General features: G+C 36.5%; 1 protein-coding gene across 3 annotated transcripts in view; it reads right to left on the minus strand.

Annotated features, from left to right (window-relative positions):
- The window catches only part of MAP4K3 (mitogen-activated protein kinase kinase kinase kinase 3), a 207,258-nt gene that overhangs the window by 56,756 nt on the left and 133,082 nt on the right, over window positions 1-17,420 (minus strand). For 2 of the 3 annotated variants that reach the window (XM_040496579.1, XM_040496581.1), the window contains exons 9-15: window positions 14,873-15,004; window positions 14,601-14,663; window positions 14,434-14,515; window positions 14,229-14,339; window positions 9,860-9,938; window positions 4,822-4,880; window positions 3,507-3,569 (exon numbers count right to left, since the gene is read on the minus strand). In XM_040496579.1, the coding sequence (XP_040352513.1) occupies window positions 3,507-3,569; window positions 4,822-4,880; window positions 9,860-9,938; window positions 14,229-14,339; window positions 14,434-14,515; window positions 14,601-14,663; window positions 14,873-15,004 (589 nt within the window). The remainder of the gene's footprint in view (window positions 1-3,506; window positions 3,570-4,821; window positions 4,881-9,859; window positions 9,939-14,228; window positions 14,340-14,433; window positions 14,516-14,600; window positions 14,664-14,872; window positions 15,005-17,420) is intronic. The other variant, XM_040496580.1, reaches the window with a different exon arrangement.

Genomic DNA, 17,420 nt, shown 5'->3' on the forward strand with positions numbered 1-17,420 from the left:
TCTCTCTCTCTCTCTCTCTCTCTCTCTCTCTCTCTCTCACACACACACACACACACACACACACACACACAGAAAATAAGAAGTGTTGAAGAGGATGTGGAAAAATTGGAAGCCCATGTGAACTGCTGGGGGGAATGTAAAATGACACAGCTGCTATGGAAAATGGTACGGCATTTCCCTCAAAAATTAAATGTAGAATTACTATATGATGTAGCAATTCCCTTTCATGTTCTATGCCCCAAAGAACTTCAAGTAGAAACTTGAAAGAAGTTTGTACACGATGTTCACAGCAACGCTACTGACAATAGTCCAAAGGTGGAAGCAATGCAACTGTCCCATTGATAGATGAATGAACAAACAAAATGTGGTACACACGTGTACACACGTGTACACACACACACACACACACACACACACACAGAGGAATATTATTCGACCTTAAAAAGGGAATTCTGACCCATGCAGCAACATGAATGAATCTTAAACACATTGTGACATTATGCTAAGTGAAGTGAGCCAGTCAAAAAAGGACAACTATTGTATGATTCCACATCTGTGAGATACTTCAAAGAGTCAAAAAATAGAATGGTGGTTGCCAGGCACTGCAAGGAAGGGGGAATGGGAGTTACTGTTTAATAGGTAAGGAGTTGCAGTGTGGAAAGACGAAAAAGTTCTGCAGATCGATAGCAGTGATGGTTGCACAATATGAGTGAACCTAATGCCACTGAACTGCATACTTAAAAAAGCTCACAATGGTAAATTTTATGTTATGTATATTTTACCACAATAAAAGAATAATGGTGCACCTGGGTGGCTCAGTCAGTTGAGCATCCAACTCTTGATTTTGGTTCAGGTCGTGATCCCAGGGTTGCCAAGATTGAGGCCCTGCTCAGGATTCTCCCTCTCTCCCTCTGCCCCTCCCTGCTTGTGCACATGCACTTGCTCTCTAAAAAAAAAAAAAAAAAAAAAAGTAATAACTACGGGGGCACCTGGGTGGCACCCAACTCTTGATTTCGGCTCAGGTCATGATCTCACAGTTCATGAGATCAAGCCCTGCATCAGTACTGCTGTCAGTACAGAGCCTGGCTTGGGATTCTCTCTCTCCCTCTCTCTGCCCCTCCCCCGCTGGTGCACGCACACACGTGCGCTCTCTCTCAAAATAAACAAACATTAAAAACAAATAGTAAAACAGGTACATTCTTTTAAAAAAATAATAATAACTATGGAACATATATACATGATTAAAAAGAGACCATGAGTGCGAGCTCAGTATTTGGGGTAGATGCAACAGGCAGTGGTTTAGGTTTCATTTCCTGAACCAGCTGCCTTGATCAAACCCCTGGTGGGCTATTATTTAGCTGAGGAGGAAGACCAATTTCAGCTTCTTTGCACCTTAAGTTCCCTCATTTCCAATACAAAGATTTTAATACATTTGAAGCATTTAGAATGCCTGGTGTATAAAAACTTGTAGATGAATGTTAGTTTTTATCATCATCAGAGGTGAACTTTTAAAGTTTGATTTTATAAACTGTAGGGTCTGACAAATATTTTGTTCATCCTTTTCTGCCAGAACTATGTAATTAGTTACCTGTCCCTAAAGCCCTCTGTCACAAGACCGCCTGTCAGCTGCTCCCTCTGTCAGAAACTCCTGATTATTTGGGGGTAGGACAGTTCTAGGGAACAGAGCCATAATTTATTCATGTTACTAGGCTAGTTCTAGCAACCCAGAGAACAGAAGAGAATAACTGTAATTTTAAAGACCATGTTTCTGGGTTTGTTGCTGTTGTCTTTTCTAGAGAATATTAATGGTGGTCAGTTTAAACTTTTGATTTTGTGATCTTTTATTTCCACAGGAAATTTCACTAATTGTCACTCTAACCTATCTATATGTAATTCTGAAAAAAATCTTCAATCCAGAAGCCGCTGATAGGGTTTTCTTCAGACATTTCATCTCACTTGCCCCTGTGGACAGTTAACTCCCAATCCTTACACTTTCTGGTCCTCTCTGGACCATCGGATGCATCCTTCTTTCTTTTGTGACAGTCCAAGTATTGATATTGACTCTTCCAGCTTTCCAACTGCTTCTTCTTTCTCCCCCATGTTGGTTCTACCTTTGACTGCAAAACACAGGCATCACCCACTGTGGTAACCAGTTTTCTGCACTCCATCCTTCTTCGGACCTAACTAGGGAACAAATGCAATCATGGTTTCATCTATCACTTCTTCTTTGATGACTTCAATCCTCCTCTTCTGAGCCAATACCGTAATTCAAGGAGTAGTATGCCAATTTCATAATTTCAGCTCTTTATCTGCCATCTCTCAAAACTGGCATCTGTGCCGATGACTGTTCCCACATCAATTCCCATGAAACATTGGAGGCATCTGTCCATTCTCCTCCTGAAGACTCTATAAGGGTTCCTACACTACAGTGAAATCAGTTTTAGTCCCTTCCTGAAGCCAGATAAGCCACATTAACCCCAAAGCTTTTCTCCTCTGATTTCCATACACTTATTACATAAATGTCAGCCTCTCCTCAACAGTCAACACCTGCTGGCAATCCACTGTATATTTTGTTGCACAGCTGAAAGTTTGTATGTCCAAATAATTTCTGCCCATCAAGACAGCAACTTCCTCAAAAGAGAAATTATGTCTCAACATTTTTTGTTCTACAAATGTTACAGGGTATAGATTTAAGAATTTATATAAAGAATCATTTAAACTAATCAGAATTGAAAGAAGTACGTTATTAAGGCAGAGAGAAAGGAAAAAGAAAGAAAATTCCAATGAAAAGGCAGAAAAATAGAATCTAAGGATAATATGGAGGCAACTTTGGGTCCTGGCTACCTACTGAAGTAGGAAAAAACTATTCAATAGCAACTATTAAAGTTACTATTTATTTAATATTTACCAGGGTTAGTTTCCCTCTTTTCTTACCTAATGGTAAAACAGCCTTAATACTTATAACTTCAGGGAGGCTTTAAAATCCAAATTTTGGCCTGAGAAAATGAGATATTACCTACTGCTAAAAAGTTAAAATTTCATCTGAGACAGATTTCATTGTTAACTAGGGGTAAGCTATTTTTTGAAACTATTTCCATATATGTTATATATGCAATATATAAAAATAGTTTTATATATATGAACGGATATGTAATACATATATGGATGCTTTCTAGTTCACTAAAATAAGTCACATTATTAAAATGACATTTTTATGGGAAATGTAATTTCTAAAAAAACCCATCTGAGAAAATTAAATACTTTTCATAAAAAAGGAAAATAGATTTTAGTTTTTATTACATTATAATACACTTGAGTAGATAAATCTAACTTGTTTTGGGAAAAAAATGCTAATAATCAATATATAGAACCTTGCTAAATGGCAGGAACTTATAAAATGATGTTTAAGCTGGTTCATTAAAATTGAACAAAATATTTGATCAAAAAAATCAAAAACAATTAAGACTAAACAATGCTGACAAAGAAAATCAGAAGATGAGAAATACCAGATTAGATCTTGCAGTGTAGTATATTTCTTCTGAACTGTCCAAAAAACCATCACTGTCGGGCTGTTTAGCAGAGACCAAGAAACCCAAGTTATTTACACTTAAACTAAAAGCCACAAATTCACAAAGGGAAACTGTCACAAATGAGGTTAGTCCTGCTAATAATTTTATTAAGGCAAATGCCAAGTCAAATAATCTTAAGAAGCTTGTAAAATAGCAATATTGCAACAACTTTGCTCTGTAATACAGTTTTATTAAACTAGTATATAATTTAAATACATGCAATGCCAACTTCAAAAGAGAAACAGGAAACAAACTCAAACTGCCTTAACAAAGTAACTATTAGCATTTATAAACATCATTACTACTTTTTGTTCTTAACCTTCTACATCCTCTACATAAATGTTAGGTTTAAATGTTATAATCATTTTAAGAATTTTTAACATTCCTTTCCTCCATGCTGGTATACTGAATTAGAATAACTCCACTTTGTATACCTTTAGTCAAGTGGGTTCACAAAAGCATTAAATTTAAGAAAGTTTCCATTTCAATCCTTACTACTTATTAATAGTTACTTTCTTCTCAGTATTGAACAGAAAAAAAAAACATATAATCTGGAGCTCTAGGAAACTAATTTCATTAGGATTGATTTTGTTTTTTAAGTCTCATTTTTTAAATTCTTCCATAGGATAGTAACATCTCAAATATTTGCAAAACATGTTGTTTCTAAGACTGAATTTAAAAACATATTATCACGTATCTAGGAAGGTGTTTATAAAACATTAACAAAAAACAATAATGAAAAGAACATTCATAGAGTTACCAAGCCTTAAATGAATGACAGACTTGATCTATTATGTATGCCTGGTCTCTCCTGAGTTTTAGTCCCAATAGATTTGACTCTACCCTCATGTTTAGAAAACTGGCTTATACTCTTAAAAGGCTGCCCATAAATTCAGTGAGATGTGTTTTATTGGTCCAACATTTTAATTTAAAATGGGGGCATTTATCCTAACAAATGCGTACACAAAAAGCCCCTCAAAAACTGAAAAACAAAAATAAAAAAAATTAACAGGTCAGCATTAAAAACATTTTACAGGAGAATGGTAAAACTAGTACATTTCTCCTAACATTAAGAATATTCGATCTCAGCAACACAGATTTATTTTTTATAATTTTAGAATTACTTACCTTTTTATTTCCCCAAATGCTTTTTAAAATATCAAGAACTAGACTTTGTAGTCATTACCAATATCACAAAGACTAATTAAAATATTTATTTTTAGTGTTAACATTCCAAGACTACTCTACTTACAAGTTCATGATGTGGTTCTGTCTCCTTCCTTAAGGGTGGATCAAATTTTACTTGGCCAACTAAAGAAGAAAAGAAGTAAAGCCATGATCTCTTTCTGTATTCTTAAAGACGTAATAATTTTAAAAGTTACTCTATGGCAATACATTTAATTTTACCATGTACCATATAGGGATCAAAACCCAATGTTTTAAATTAAGAATCTGTTGGCTGGAAAAAGTCCAAGAAAGTCTAGGTAGGCTATTTAAAGCTAAATCTGTTAGTCCTAGGCCTCTTCCATAGTAAAAAATAAAATAAAATAAAATAAAAAAATGATTAGCAGAATTATGTGTATGTTACAGTCAGGATCTAACCTACTTCACTGTGACCCAGCATTCACTAGAGAGCATCTAATTCAGGATTTAGGTGGGCAGACAGCAATTGAGGCAGACTACTTTTGGAAGCCAGCCTTCAAGTTGGCCTCTAATGATTCCTGCCTCCTAGTGTTCATCAATTTGTGTAGTCCCTTCCCACATCACCAGCGTTGGTCTTTGTGATCAAATGAATATGGCAGAGTGACGGTGTATCACTTCCAAGGTAAGGCTTCTATCTTGGGCTCTCTTTTGGACTACTTGCTCTGAAGTCATGTTGTGAACAGCCCTAAGGAGAGTCTAAGTGGCAAGTAACTGAAGCCTCAGTTAATAGTTACGCAACCACAGAAGCAAATCCTTCAGCCCAGCCCAGCCTTCAAATGACTTTAGCCCCAGCTGGTATAACTTCATAACAGATGTGAGCCAGAACCACCCAGCAAAGTTGTCCTGGATTCCTGAGCCTCAGAATATGTATGAGAATAAATGTTCATTATTTTAAGCTACTCAATTTTGGGGAATTTATTATACAACAATAAATAATACATCACTGTAGCTCAGGTATAAACTACCTAGAGCATATATAAACTGTACTACTTTCACCTTCTTCCTTGCTATTATAATATACTGAATGTTTCATTATCTTTATCTCTAATTTCCATATCTCACTATCATTATCTGCTTTTATCACCAGGGTAAAGCATTCAAAACCACTGAAATAAAAGCAGAGGCACAAACAAAACATTAAAAAGAAGAAACACAATCACAAATATATCACAGTTCAACTAGTAAGAGCTTCAGCCAAAACAGTCCTTCTCAATCAAGGTCAGGAAATGAGTGAAATTTTAAAGTATAATCATTTTTATAATTGCTTTTATTTTAGCTTAGTATGTATGATTTATTGTGAATGTTAATACCAGTTAAAAGAAACCATGAGATTTGAATATTTATCAATAGAAGGGATAAGTGAAAAAGGCTGGGAAACACAGCCCTGTAAGACCTCCAGTTGTATAAGTATGTACATAGTTTACAGCTGTTATGGACCAGATATCAAATTCTGGCCCCTAGAGATGAGTAGGTTCTTCAGTAACGGGTTCCTCACCCCTGTCCACACATGATCACACATCAAAGATCATAAAATAACTTTTAGATAAGGTATTAAAATATTTTAATATCTGCCTACCTTACCTTGATACAGGCCTATTGAACAGCTCTCACCTGTATTTGTCATCAAACAGCAAAGTTAAATCTGTGTAATAAACTTACATGAGGACAGTTTGTGCATCTATCTGTCTTGTGTTACTGTCACATGTGAACATACCTGCTTCCCCCCGCCAGAATAATCTGTATATTCTGTATACATATAATCTGTATAATCACTGAGTGCTGGGGAGCAGAGATGTTGTCTTAGACTAACTTTCCTAACAAGGACAAAATCTTAACTGTAGCAGGGCTCCTATACCCCTGTCCTCTGTGGGCAAAGTACTACTCTGTAGTCTGTGGGAATGCATTGCTAGAAGGGGGGGGGGGGGGAACGGTGCAGCACAGTCCCTCTGGAGATTTATTCTTCATGCCTGTTCTCTTCAAACTCCCTCAAGTGATGTCAAGCTTCTGCCACAGAATCTTCCAGCTACTGTTCAAATAATTATTGGTCAAGCATCCTAGGCTGCAGAGCTATTTATGATGTTCTTCATAATGTGAGAAAATTCTACTTATCTGTAACTAGCTGTCGATTGGTCTTGATCTGTTTCCTCTACCATCTCCTTGAACATATGTCAAGCCAGACACTGTAAATTTCTATTTTAATATCCAGATGAAAACTCCCTTTTAGCTTGAGACAGCTCCACTCCAACATTCCCACTTGCTGACCCTACACTAGCAATTATGGATCAAAACTAACCCTATTAAGGCAGACAGGAAGAGGCCTGGAATTATTTCCTAAAGTGAGTCTTTGCTTATTGTATTTAATGATATGAAGGCAGAGAGGATTCCTAAAAGGGAAAGAATAACACCCTTTCTGCACAGGAGTCAGTTTTCGTATATATGTTGCTTAAACACCATCTGGTTTAATAAAGAGAAAACCTTCGCTGCATGGAGAGACACCATGTAAATGTAAACATAAAACATTATCAGGAGGAACAACTGTATACAATTTTTAAAATAATTTTTCCAAAGCTTGTCTTTATAGACAACAGCATTAACTATTCTATATTCTATCATATCTCACATAAAGTCATAAAACATTCTAAGAAAGCAGATATTAGAACACTGTGAAAGATTTAAAAGCCTCAAGTATCAAACTCACAAATTAACAAAGTGGTGGTTTTAATTCTGTTGCTACCTCAACGAGGGATATGACACCTCTTTTACTGGCAAATGGGGGAGAAGGGACCTGCTCCCACCAAAAGGAGGGCACATGAGAATCTCAGAAAAACTGGGGTATAGGCATCTAGTTTTAAACAGCATACACATGCATACACAGTTACAAGCTGAGAGTCACAAATATAAATTTGTAAAGAATGATTCAGTAAGAACTGCACTTTGCAATAAAGAGTCTGATAATGTAATTTTTTAAAAGAACTGGGGGCGCCTGGGTGGCGCAGTCGGTTAAGCGTCCGACTTCAGCCAGGTCACGATCTCACGGTCCGTGAGTTCGAGCCCCGCGTCAGGCTCTGGGCTGATGGCTCGGAGCCTGGAGCCTGTTTCCGATTCTGTGTCTCCCTCTCTCTCTGCCCCTCCCCCGTTCATGCTCTGTCTCTCTCTGTCCCAAAAATAAATAAAAACGTTTAAAAAAAAAAAAAAAAAAAAGAACTGGATAACAAGATAAAAGTACCTTAAATGAGATTTTCAACAGTACTGAATACATAAAGTTTTTTAAATGAACTACAAAGACATCTCTGATCTCACCATCTGTATTATCAAAGAAAGGACAAAGACATCTTGTTAAGTATTTTTTTTTAATTAAAAAAAATAGGAAATTTTGCTCATGTACTAAGGTTGTCATTTTCAGAAAAATACTTTTGGAGGGAAATCAGCAAGTTTAAACCATCTGGCTTCAGATGGAGCTTAAAGGTCACACAGGCAATTGCTGGCAAACAGAGTACCAAATCCCAGTCCTGGGCTTTCTGTACAATGCACGGTATTTTCTTTCAAGAGTTTCCTCCTTTTTAAGAGTACTTCCAAGTAGCGCCAGCACAAAGTTTTTCTAAGAACTTAATATACAGTGTATGGTCCAGCCAAAGTTTCAAAGGAAGTTTACAAAGGACTTGCAGTGTAAAAGCCACACAAGTGTGATGAGGCGGTTTCTGAAACGGAGCAGTGTTTGTGAAAGACCACTGGGCTGGAGGCTGAGGGATCCAGGCCTTGCTGTTTACCTGGAGTCTCCCTCCATCCCACAGGCAAATCTCTTCATCTCTGCATTTCTTTTGTTTTTTTCCTACTAAATGGTGTCTGCCACTACTTATTTATTAGCTTTTCAGACAAAGAGGTGGATTCATCTTGAAGTATGAAATGTATTATTATAATTAGCATTACTAATCTAGCCAAAAATTGGGAACAGTTTCTTTTCAGTAGTTATCTTTAAGTTACCACATAATTTCACTAAAGCCATTTTGGATTTTAGGTCCTTCAGGATAAATCTTTAATTCACAGAAAACTGTTATCACAGTGCCCAATTGCACTAAATTAGTATTCTAAGTCATAGAGAATTAATGCTTCCAAAAAGAAAAATGAAGTTCAGGCACTATTATTGCAGATTCCTGCTGGCAGAGTTCATCACTGATGAGCTGACAGCACCAGATTCCCTGTGAATGAAAGGTCTGTCTCGGTGGGCCCATAACTCACTCGTGTACATAAGAATTACCCAGAGGGCTGTTTTTATTTTACTTTATTTTTTTTTTAATTTTTTTTTTAACGTTTTTATTTATTTTTGAGACAGAGAGAGACAGAGCATGAACAGGGGAGGGTCAGCAAGAGGGAGACACAGAATCTGAAACAGGCTCCAGGCTCTGAGCTGTCAGCACAGAGCCCGACGTGGGGCTTGAACTCACAGACTGCAAGATCATGACCTGAGCTGAAGTCGGCCGCTTAACCGACTGAGCCACCCAGGCGCCCCCAGAGGGCTGTTTTTAAAAGACAGATTCCTGGGCTGACCCAAGACCTAGTGAATCAGAATCTGTGGAAAAGTGGGGCGTGGAACCTAGTTTTAAAGGTGCTCAGGACACTCAGACGCTAAGCCAGTTTGCAGATCTCTACCTCTCCTTGCTACTCAAAGTGTGGTCCTGGAACCATAAGCATCTCCATAACCTCGGAGCTTGTGAGAAGTAAAGAACCTCACTCCCACAGCAGATCCACTGAATCAGAAACCACTTCAACAAGCTCTCGAGGTGAGTTGTACACACCTATCGGTTTAAGAAGCAGTGCCTCAATTACTTCTGTCCTGCCTGGTTGAGGGATTTTATTCCTCCTCCCAAACAATAACAACATAAATACATCCCCTCTCTTGCCACAGAAAATTCCCCAGGAATAAAGTAAGTGAAAAATTTTTACTGCCTTAATTAAACTCTACCTTTAAAAAGATTTACTAAGAAAGACTATTTGGAAAAAAATGAAACAAAAGTAATTGTTAACTAAATTACAACCTGAAATCTTATTTCTCATTGTTAAATTATGAACTGTGTAAAGTATACACTTACAGTTTATCTCCGAGCGGGTTTTTTCTTCTCTTACATTTCTACTTGTTGAGTGAATTCTATGTGGTACAGCAACAAGAGGCTAGGAAAAGACCAAAATCAATGATAATGTGGCATTTGATAATCAAGTCACAGTCTGGTCCACAAAATTACCCAAATGTGAAAGAAATACCCCATTTTATGCAAACACAGGACAAAATATAATGATTCTGTGGTTATTTTTTTTTTACAAAGGAGGCAACCAGCAACTGGGAGCTTCTAAGATTATGGATATATTTTATCCACAGCAGGTTCCCAATAAACATTCTCTGAAATAAATAAATATCCAAAACTGAGTATTTCAATAATTCAACAGCTGTTCAAAAGCTGCAGCTTTCCCTGTTGCAGAAGAGGATACTGTGATTTTAAAAAAAAACCTGCCTCAAGTTCTTCTATCAAAAAGAATGGGGTGAATAAAATGAAACGATGCTAAAGGCATTAAAGATTTATGGTCCTTTTACTTTAGTAAGCATAATTTTTTCCCCCTTCATGTTTCTTCTTGTAGGAACAGCACTCTATTTTCTTTCCTTTTACTGTATTAAAAGCTCTGTGTATTGCCACTTCCAGAGAGAAACATTCAGTCACAGACATCCCTCCAACCATATGGAGTATGAGGGGCCTTATCTGAGAAGCTTCTGCAGCTTCTGCCCATACACTTGAAGGTCTCACCTTAAGAGGTGATGCCAGCATCTATTTCACGTACCAAATAGGTTTTTTTTTTCCCTGTGTGTGAAACGCTTCCCTTGAAGTTATTACCTTTGAAGGAGACACACTCGTAGATATATCTTCGTGAAAAATGTAATTCATTAACATTTAAGTTCAAATTAGCAGATTCAAAAGGCAGATCAAGAACAGGACCCAAGTCAACTATTCTCATATTGGTGCGTCTCAGGAAATAAAACCTTATGAATCTAAAAGACCCCAAACACTGAAATACTGATAGTAGTCAAACAGCAGCAAAAGCCATTTCAAAACTGAAGTATTTAAACTTTACGTGTACACAGTGGTTTGCAGTTTTACAAAGTGCTTTCGTACACCTCAGCTCATCCTGTCCTCAAACTACACTTGTGAACCAAGTACTATTCTTCATTTTATAGATGAGAACACGGAGACTCAAAATTCGGGCACTCAGCTAATTAGACGCAGAGCTGGAAAAGAACAAACCCCGTACTTCTGATAACAATATATAGTAGCAAAAACAAACAAGCAAGCAAAAACAGGTATCCGTCAGGCTAGTCACACAGACTGCTATTACCAGTGAACATGAATAAAACCTGTGACTGCCTAGGAGAACAGTTTTACTTTCCCAGCTTAAACGGTATAACTATAAAATTATTAAATCTCAGAATGCTGAACAGAGTAAATGGGTTAACATGTCGAAGAAAACTATATTAAGTATAATGTGCAGCACCTTTCTAAAAAACTACATGGGAATCCAAAATAAAAAAGTCAAACTTCCTTCCAACAGTGTAGGATAGATAATACATTTTAGAGACTGTAGAATTAGCAGATGTGCTCAATGTTTTCAAGAGTATTCAGCCTTCATACAACATGCACAGTATCACAGCAAATCCTGAAATGCAAGTTAGATACATGTCACTCAAATTATGAGTGGGAACGCAGCCCTTAGCAATTTCAACAACGAAGCATTTGCAAGTAGTAAGATTATGAATTTCTCTGGGAAAAGTTTTATCTTAAACATGAGAAGAAAAGTTCTCCCCCCACAACCTACAATTATAATACAAACAACACAGACTTCATAAGAAAGATGAATTTCTTTCTCCACTACATGAGAAAACTTCAGAAGCATCTTCATTCCACAGACTGCTTCTGTATTTGGCTTATTATTTCTCCTGTTTAAGTACATTTTCAAAAGGACTTCGTAATTCAGTGTGACGAGTGTACAGGATGTGCGAAGAGACAACGAGGTGGCATTCAGTGCACTGAGAAGACACAGGCAGTCCTTGCCTTGCAGTCTCAGGATGCACGAATTTCAGTCACCATGAATTAGTTAAATGACACCAGTCCCCCGTAACATGGTTCAAATATCAGTCAGCAGTATATTAATTGTATAGATACTCTACAATCGTATAATATTTGGTATATTAATATCTTATTAACATTCAGTACATGAATTGTAACTGTATAACGTACAAACTTCACTGCAAGCTCTCTATTCAGGCCACAAATCATCACGTGACAAACAGACGCACGTCACATTCAGTGACAAATCACATCGCTTCTTCCCATGTCTGTGACTGCTCACTGAGCACCTGTCAGCTCGTGCACAGACGGCAGAGTGGGTAGTTGTGTTCCCTCTGGTCTCCCAGTGAGGATACACTCATGTGACATTTTAACAAAAACTGGTAGCTGAAAGAGGGAATTAGCCAACAGATGAAAGTGCTGTAAAGAAATAAAAAGTGTGAAGTCTGGATCATGCTGGAAATAAAATCTGAACGTAACATGTAAGTGGAGTTCTAGGAAGAAACAGATGACGGTAAGAGCGTGGACCCGGCTGCTACTCACGAGCCTACAGACGTACAGCCAGAGAACTCGGTGAAGGTGAACTTACTGGTATAAAGGAAGAAAGCAGTTCTGATAAAAAAAGAGGAAGATGCTCCCAAAGAAGTGGCATCCACAAAAAATTTCACATCACGGGAATACGAATACGGAGATATTTCATGCATTGGAAGTACAAAGGAAAAGAATGTTGGAAACTGACCCGAACTTAGAAAGGGAGTAGGACAGTTCACCAAGGCACAAAAAAGATACTTGCTCCGTGTCACAGAGTTATGACAAGAAGGCAAGCACTGTGCAATCTACTTAGTAAGTAGACTACTTGAGAATCAATTTATGCAAGTTTTTTTGTAAAAAAACAAAACACGTTAATTCTCACTGGTTCTAATATTTTAAATAACAGTGCAGTAAGTAAATATTAGTCTTAATTACTTTTTCACTTCCTTATACATTTAAAACTGACAGTAAGAGAATTTTTAATGTTCTTACAAAAAATTTTCAAAGTCACAGAACAACTGTCACTTTCCCACTGATTATTAAGATCACTTTGCAGGGTGTCTTGGCTACCAGGGTCATTTTTATAGTCCCACATTACCTTGCAAATTGAATACTTAAGCATAACAATAAAACAAGTTTTCCCTACTATAATTATAAGATCAATAGTAACACTTTACGTTCCTTAAGTTTTATGTTTCCAAACTCCTTTCCAGACTTTGAACAAAAGGACAGATAGCTTTTTAAATTACAGCTGTATAATGATGGCAAGCTAGAACAATGGTGAATTGAAAGGTTCTGACTTAACACAATACACAACCATCTTTCCAACCACTGAGAGTTATCGTTCCCTCAGTATTAAGAAATTTAAACCATTTTAAGTATCTTCCATAAAGCCAGTCATCAGGGTCAAGGGTATCCATCTCAAGTTATATATCCAATAACAAAATTCGGCCATGTCACATTTACCAAGTTTCTCTTAGGTGTCACAATTATTAGCTGGGCTAGGAATGTTAAGTATGCCAACAGAAAAGAAGCTTCCTTTGATATCAATCCTTCTATCATATTAGTTATTTTATTCTCTAACAACTACACTGGCTCATTTAAAAACATTTTTTTTAACGTTTATTTTATTTTTGAGACAGAGAAAGACAGAGCATGAATGGGGCAGGATCAGAGAGAGGGAGACACAGAATCTGAAACAGGATCCAGGCTCTGAGCTGTCAGCACAGAGCCTGACGTGGGGCTCGAACTCACGGATCACGAGATCATGACCGGAGCTGAAGTCAGATGCTTAACCGACTGAGCCACCCAGGCACCCCAACACTGGCTCATTTTAAAACATTCCCATAGTGGATATTAAGGTTTTAGTCACCAATAAAATCAATCCTATACTTTCTACTAACCACTAATAATTCATGAGGTACTGTAGCAGGATTGTTTTTAAAAGGAAAACTGAACAGAAATTTTCAATGTATTCTAACATCTGACTTAGGTACTTCCTGTCTGCACTCTCTCTTTTAAAGTGGACGATTTATTTGGCAACTTCATCCAAAATGACTACTTTGAAATAACTACAGTAATTTCACCAAGTGGATTAGATGATTGTGCCTTTGCCATTTTCAGAAAACAGTCACACACACGAAGACAGTAAGAAAAATCCAACACATGACTTCCCTAGGAGAGACCAATTCAAAGAGTTCATTATTCCCTCACGAGTTTATTATTTAAACCAGACCCAGAACTTTAAAATATTGCTTCTGAGATGCACACACATACGTACATATATGTTATATGTATACTTGGTAAAAACAGTTCCTACCTCAGGATCATCATCATCAAAATCATGGTAGGTGGAATGATCTGGATTATTCACTTTATCTAACAGTTCGATTGCCAAAGACCGTGTCAAAGGTTGTGTGACAAAAGGGTGCTATAAAAATAATATAGAACAGAACACTCATTAGAAATATGATTCGATGACATTTTACCTTTTGAAAAAAAGATATTTCAGGGAACAATAATACCTGTAGTAACTTCTCAGCAGTAGGTCTTTTCTTTGGATTTTTGGTGAGTGCCATTTTTACGAAATGATGAAAACTATTTGACCTAAGAAATTTTGAAAATTAAGACTTTTAAATTTTAATTCTTTTTTTAGTCATGATTATGAAGTAAATAACACAAAAATACTTACCATTTCATTTTATCTTTTAGTTTAGGAGGCTGAAAATTACTTTTTGTCATTAGAAATAACGCTCTGAAAAATCAACAACAAATTGTTACACAGCATTTTAAGCTTTTACATTTTAATATATAATATAAATAATTCTATTACTATTAAATAATTCTATTACAATTACTAAGATACAGCAAGACTCAGACTAGTATTTATGATGTAATAAGTACTGGGGGTGAGAGGATCACCCTTAATTTAAGCACAGAACTCTTCAATTATGATACACTGACCTCATCGGGTGCAAGTCGAACATAGGCGGCTGAAGCTCCGCAAGTTCTATGGCAGTGATTCCCACAGCCCAGAGGTCACAGAGCTGGTTGTAACCCCCTTTCCTCTCAACAGCTGCGACTTCTGGAGCCATCCTGAAGGAAATATTGCAGGGAAAAAAAAAACTGCAAAACTTGTGTTTACTGTATTTTCTTCCATATTCCCACCAGAGGCACTTGGAACTATCCCTTTCTAAGCTGAGGCCTACTTAGGCCTTGATATCTGAAAAATAAGTATGTAGTATTTTAAAGATCTCTGTCGAGATCTTGATCCCTTAAAAGACCCTCCATCCCAAGACCCTACTGGTGATTCCTTGGTTACTTTGCTATACTTATAAAGGTTTATAAAACTTGACATTTATAGTACAGCAACATAACCCAAATTTGTCCACACCTTAATCTCTTTTCTCTGTACAATGTAGAATTTTACAGAGAAATAACATCTTGCAATAAATGATCTATAATTTTTAGCTCTTACCTATTTGTACCAGTGAACTGCAATCTGGCCTCTGTTTTCATACGACCAAAACTACTTACTGGGGCATCAATAATCTTCATTTAGTATCTAGCTCATACTTACTATAAATTTAACTGGCAGTTTTTCAGCTTTATTTTAAAGGTGGGAGTTATAAAAATGAGTGTCTGCTTTTTAAAACTGTATTTATTTAGAGGAAAATTACCCAAATTTAGTTTTAACTTTCCTATATAGTCTTGTTCCAATTGTAGCTCTATAAATTTTTATTTGACTGATTTAAATTATATTTTCAAATATAAAAGTTTTTAAATTCTAAACAACGGTTTTGAAAATAACCAACTCTCACATATCAAAAGAATGATTTTAATAAGTAACTTTACAAATACCCACTTGTCCTCCTATTATGATTTTAGGGAAGTCAAGTAAATTGGTGAAGTTAAAAATACGTACACACGTACACACACACACACACACACACACACCCCTTCTGACTTTCAAAATGCTTCCTCTTAAAATCTTTCTAATCTTAAAGTACTTCTTAAAAATATTCGAACTGTCATAAGAAAAGTGAATTTTAAAGTATGTCAGTTATTACTTTACTGATGGTTGGAATCTTCCAGTTTACTGGTACAAGTACACTAGCAGAGAAGGAAAATGCATAAAGCTGATATGCCCCACTTGCTGTGCGAGGAGACGTTCTCCACTCCTCTAGAAATACACAAGTGAAAGACCCCAGCTAGTGCTTCTACTCCTGCCAGCTAGGCTGTATGCTTATACAGTCAACTGAGTTCATCTCTGAACCTCTTTATTCATTATATTATATACATTATTATATAATATTATAAATTAGCAATTTAATTAAACGTTATAAAAAACTGATTTGTTAGCAGGTTAAAAAGGTAAGTTATGAAAATTAAAGTGAATGCTTACAAAAAAGCTTGTTAAAGTCAAGTTTCTAAAGACAAAACCAAAAAACCTAGAAAATTATGTTGAGAATATGACAACTCTAAAAGACTACGAACGCTACAGAATGCATAATTCCATTTGTAGGACATTCAGGGAAAAGGCAGAAATCAGATTGAGTGCTGCCAGAGGCTAGGGATGAAGGGACAGAATTTACTAAAGGGGGCAAAAGAACACTTCCTTGGGTGTTGGAAACCTATCTTTTATATTGAGTATAGTGCTATTTCTCACCACCAAAGCATACAAGTCTCTCAACACTGGGAGACTTGCACACCTAGTAAGGCTAAATCTATATCTCATAGACCTGACTTAAAAAAAAAAAGTCACATGCTTTGTATGTCCGAGTTCTTTAGAACTAAAGATTGCGCTTTAGAGAAACACAACCTGGAAAATGTAGTTGATGTATTATGGGTATAGTTTACATTATTAAGATATAACTCTAATTAGAGAGCCACTCAAAGAAAAGGCCTTGGTCTTATGGCAGGAAAGGAAAAAGGAAAAAGGTTTTAAGGAAAAAGGAAAGAAGGAAGAAAAAGAAAAGAAACAAAGAGAAAGAAAAGAAAGTAAAAAAGAAAAAGACACTCATAAGCCTGAAATTAAAAGGTTTAACATACATCTGTGTTAATTTTGAGATTTGCCATTCAACAGACGTTTCTGATTAACTGAGGAACTGCCAGCCTTAGTCACTCTGGACAAGACATTCCATTCTGTTCTACATCCCTAGAGTTCATGTGGGAAAGACATGAGATATATATATATAGAGAGAGAGAGAGATGAAGACAGAGTATGTTCCAAAAATTTACTTTGCCTAATTCACAATTTCCCATGTTCTGAAGACAGTTTCACTCTCTGGTGGGTAATAACATTAGAGTTTTTAATCTCTGAAGCTGCAGCTGGAGATCAGTAATCATCAACAAACATTTACTAAATATGTATAAAAATCATGCTGGACCCTACAGAGCAAGCGAGAGTTCTTTTATAGCAAGGTTCCCAAAAGCCATTATCAATCTTTTTAGAGCTTCTTCCACTTAATGAACATGGTAAAATATTCTTTGGCTGTGTATCCACAAGTGT

Source organism: Herpailurus yagouaroundi, unplaced genomic scaffold (genome assembly GCF_014898765.1).
Source record: "Herpailurus yagouaroundi ecotype Mexico unplaced genomic scaffold, PumYag 188, whole genome shotgun sequence".
NCBI lineage: Eukaryota > Metazoa > Chordata > Mammalia > Carnivora > Felidae > Herpailurus > Herpailurus yagouaroundi.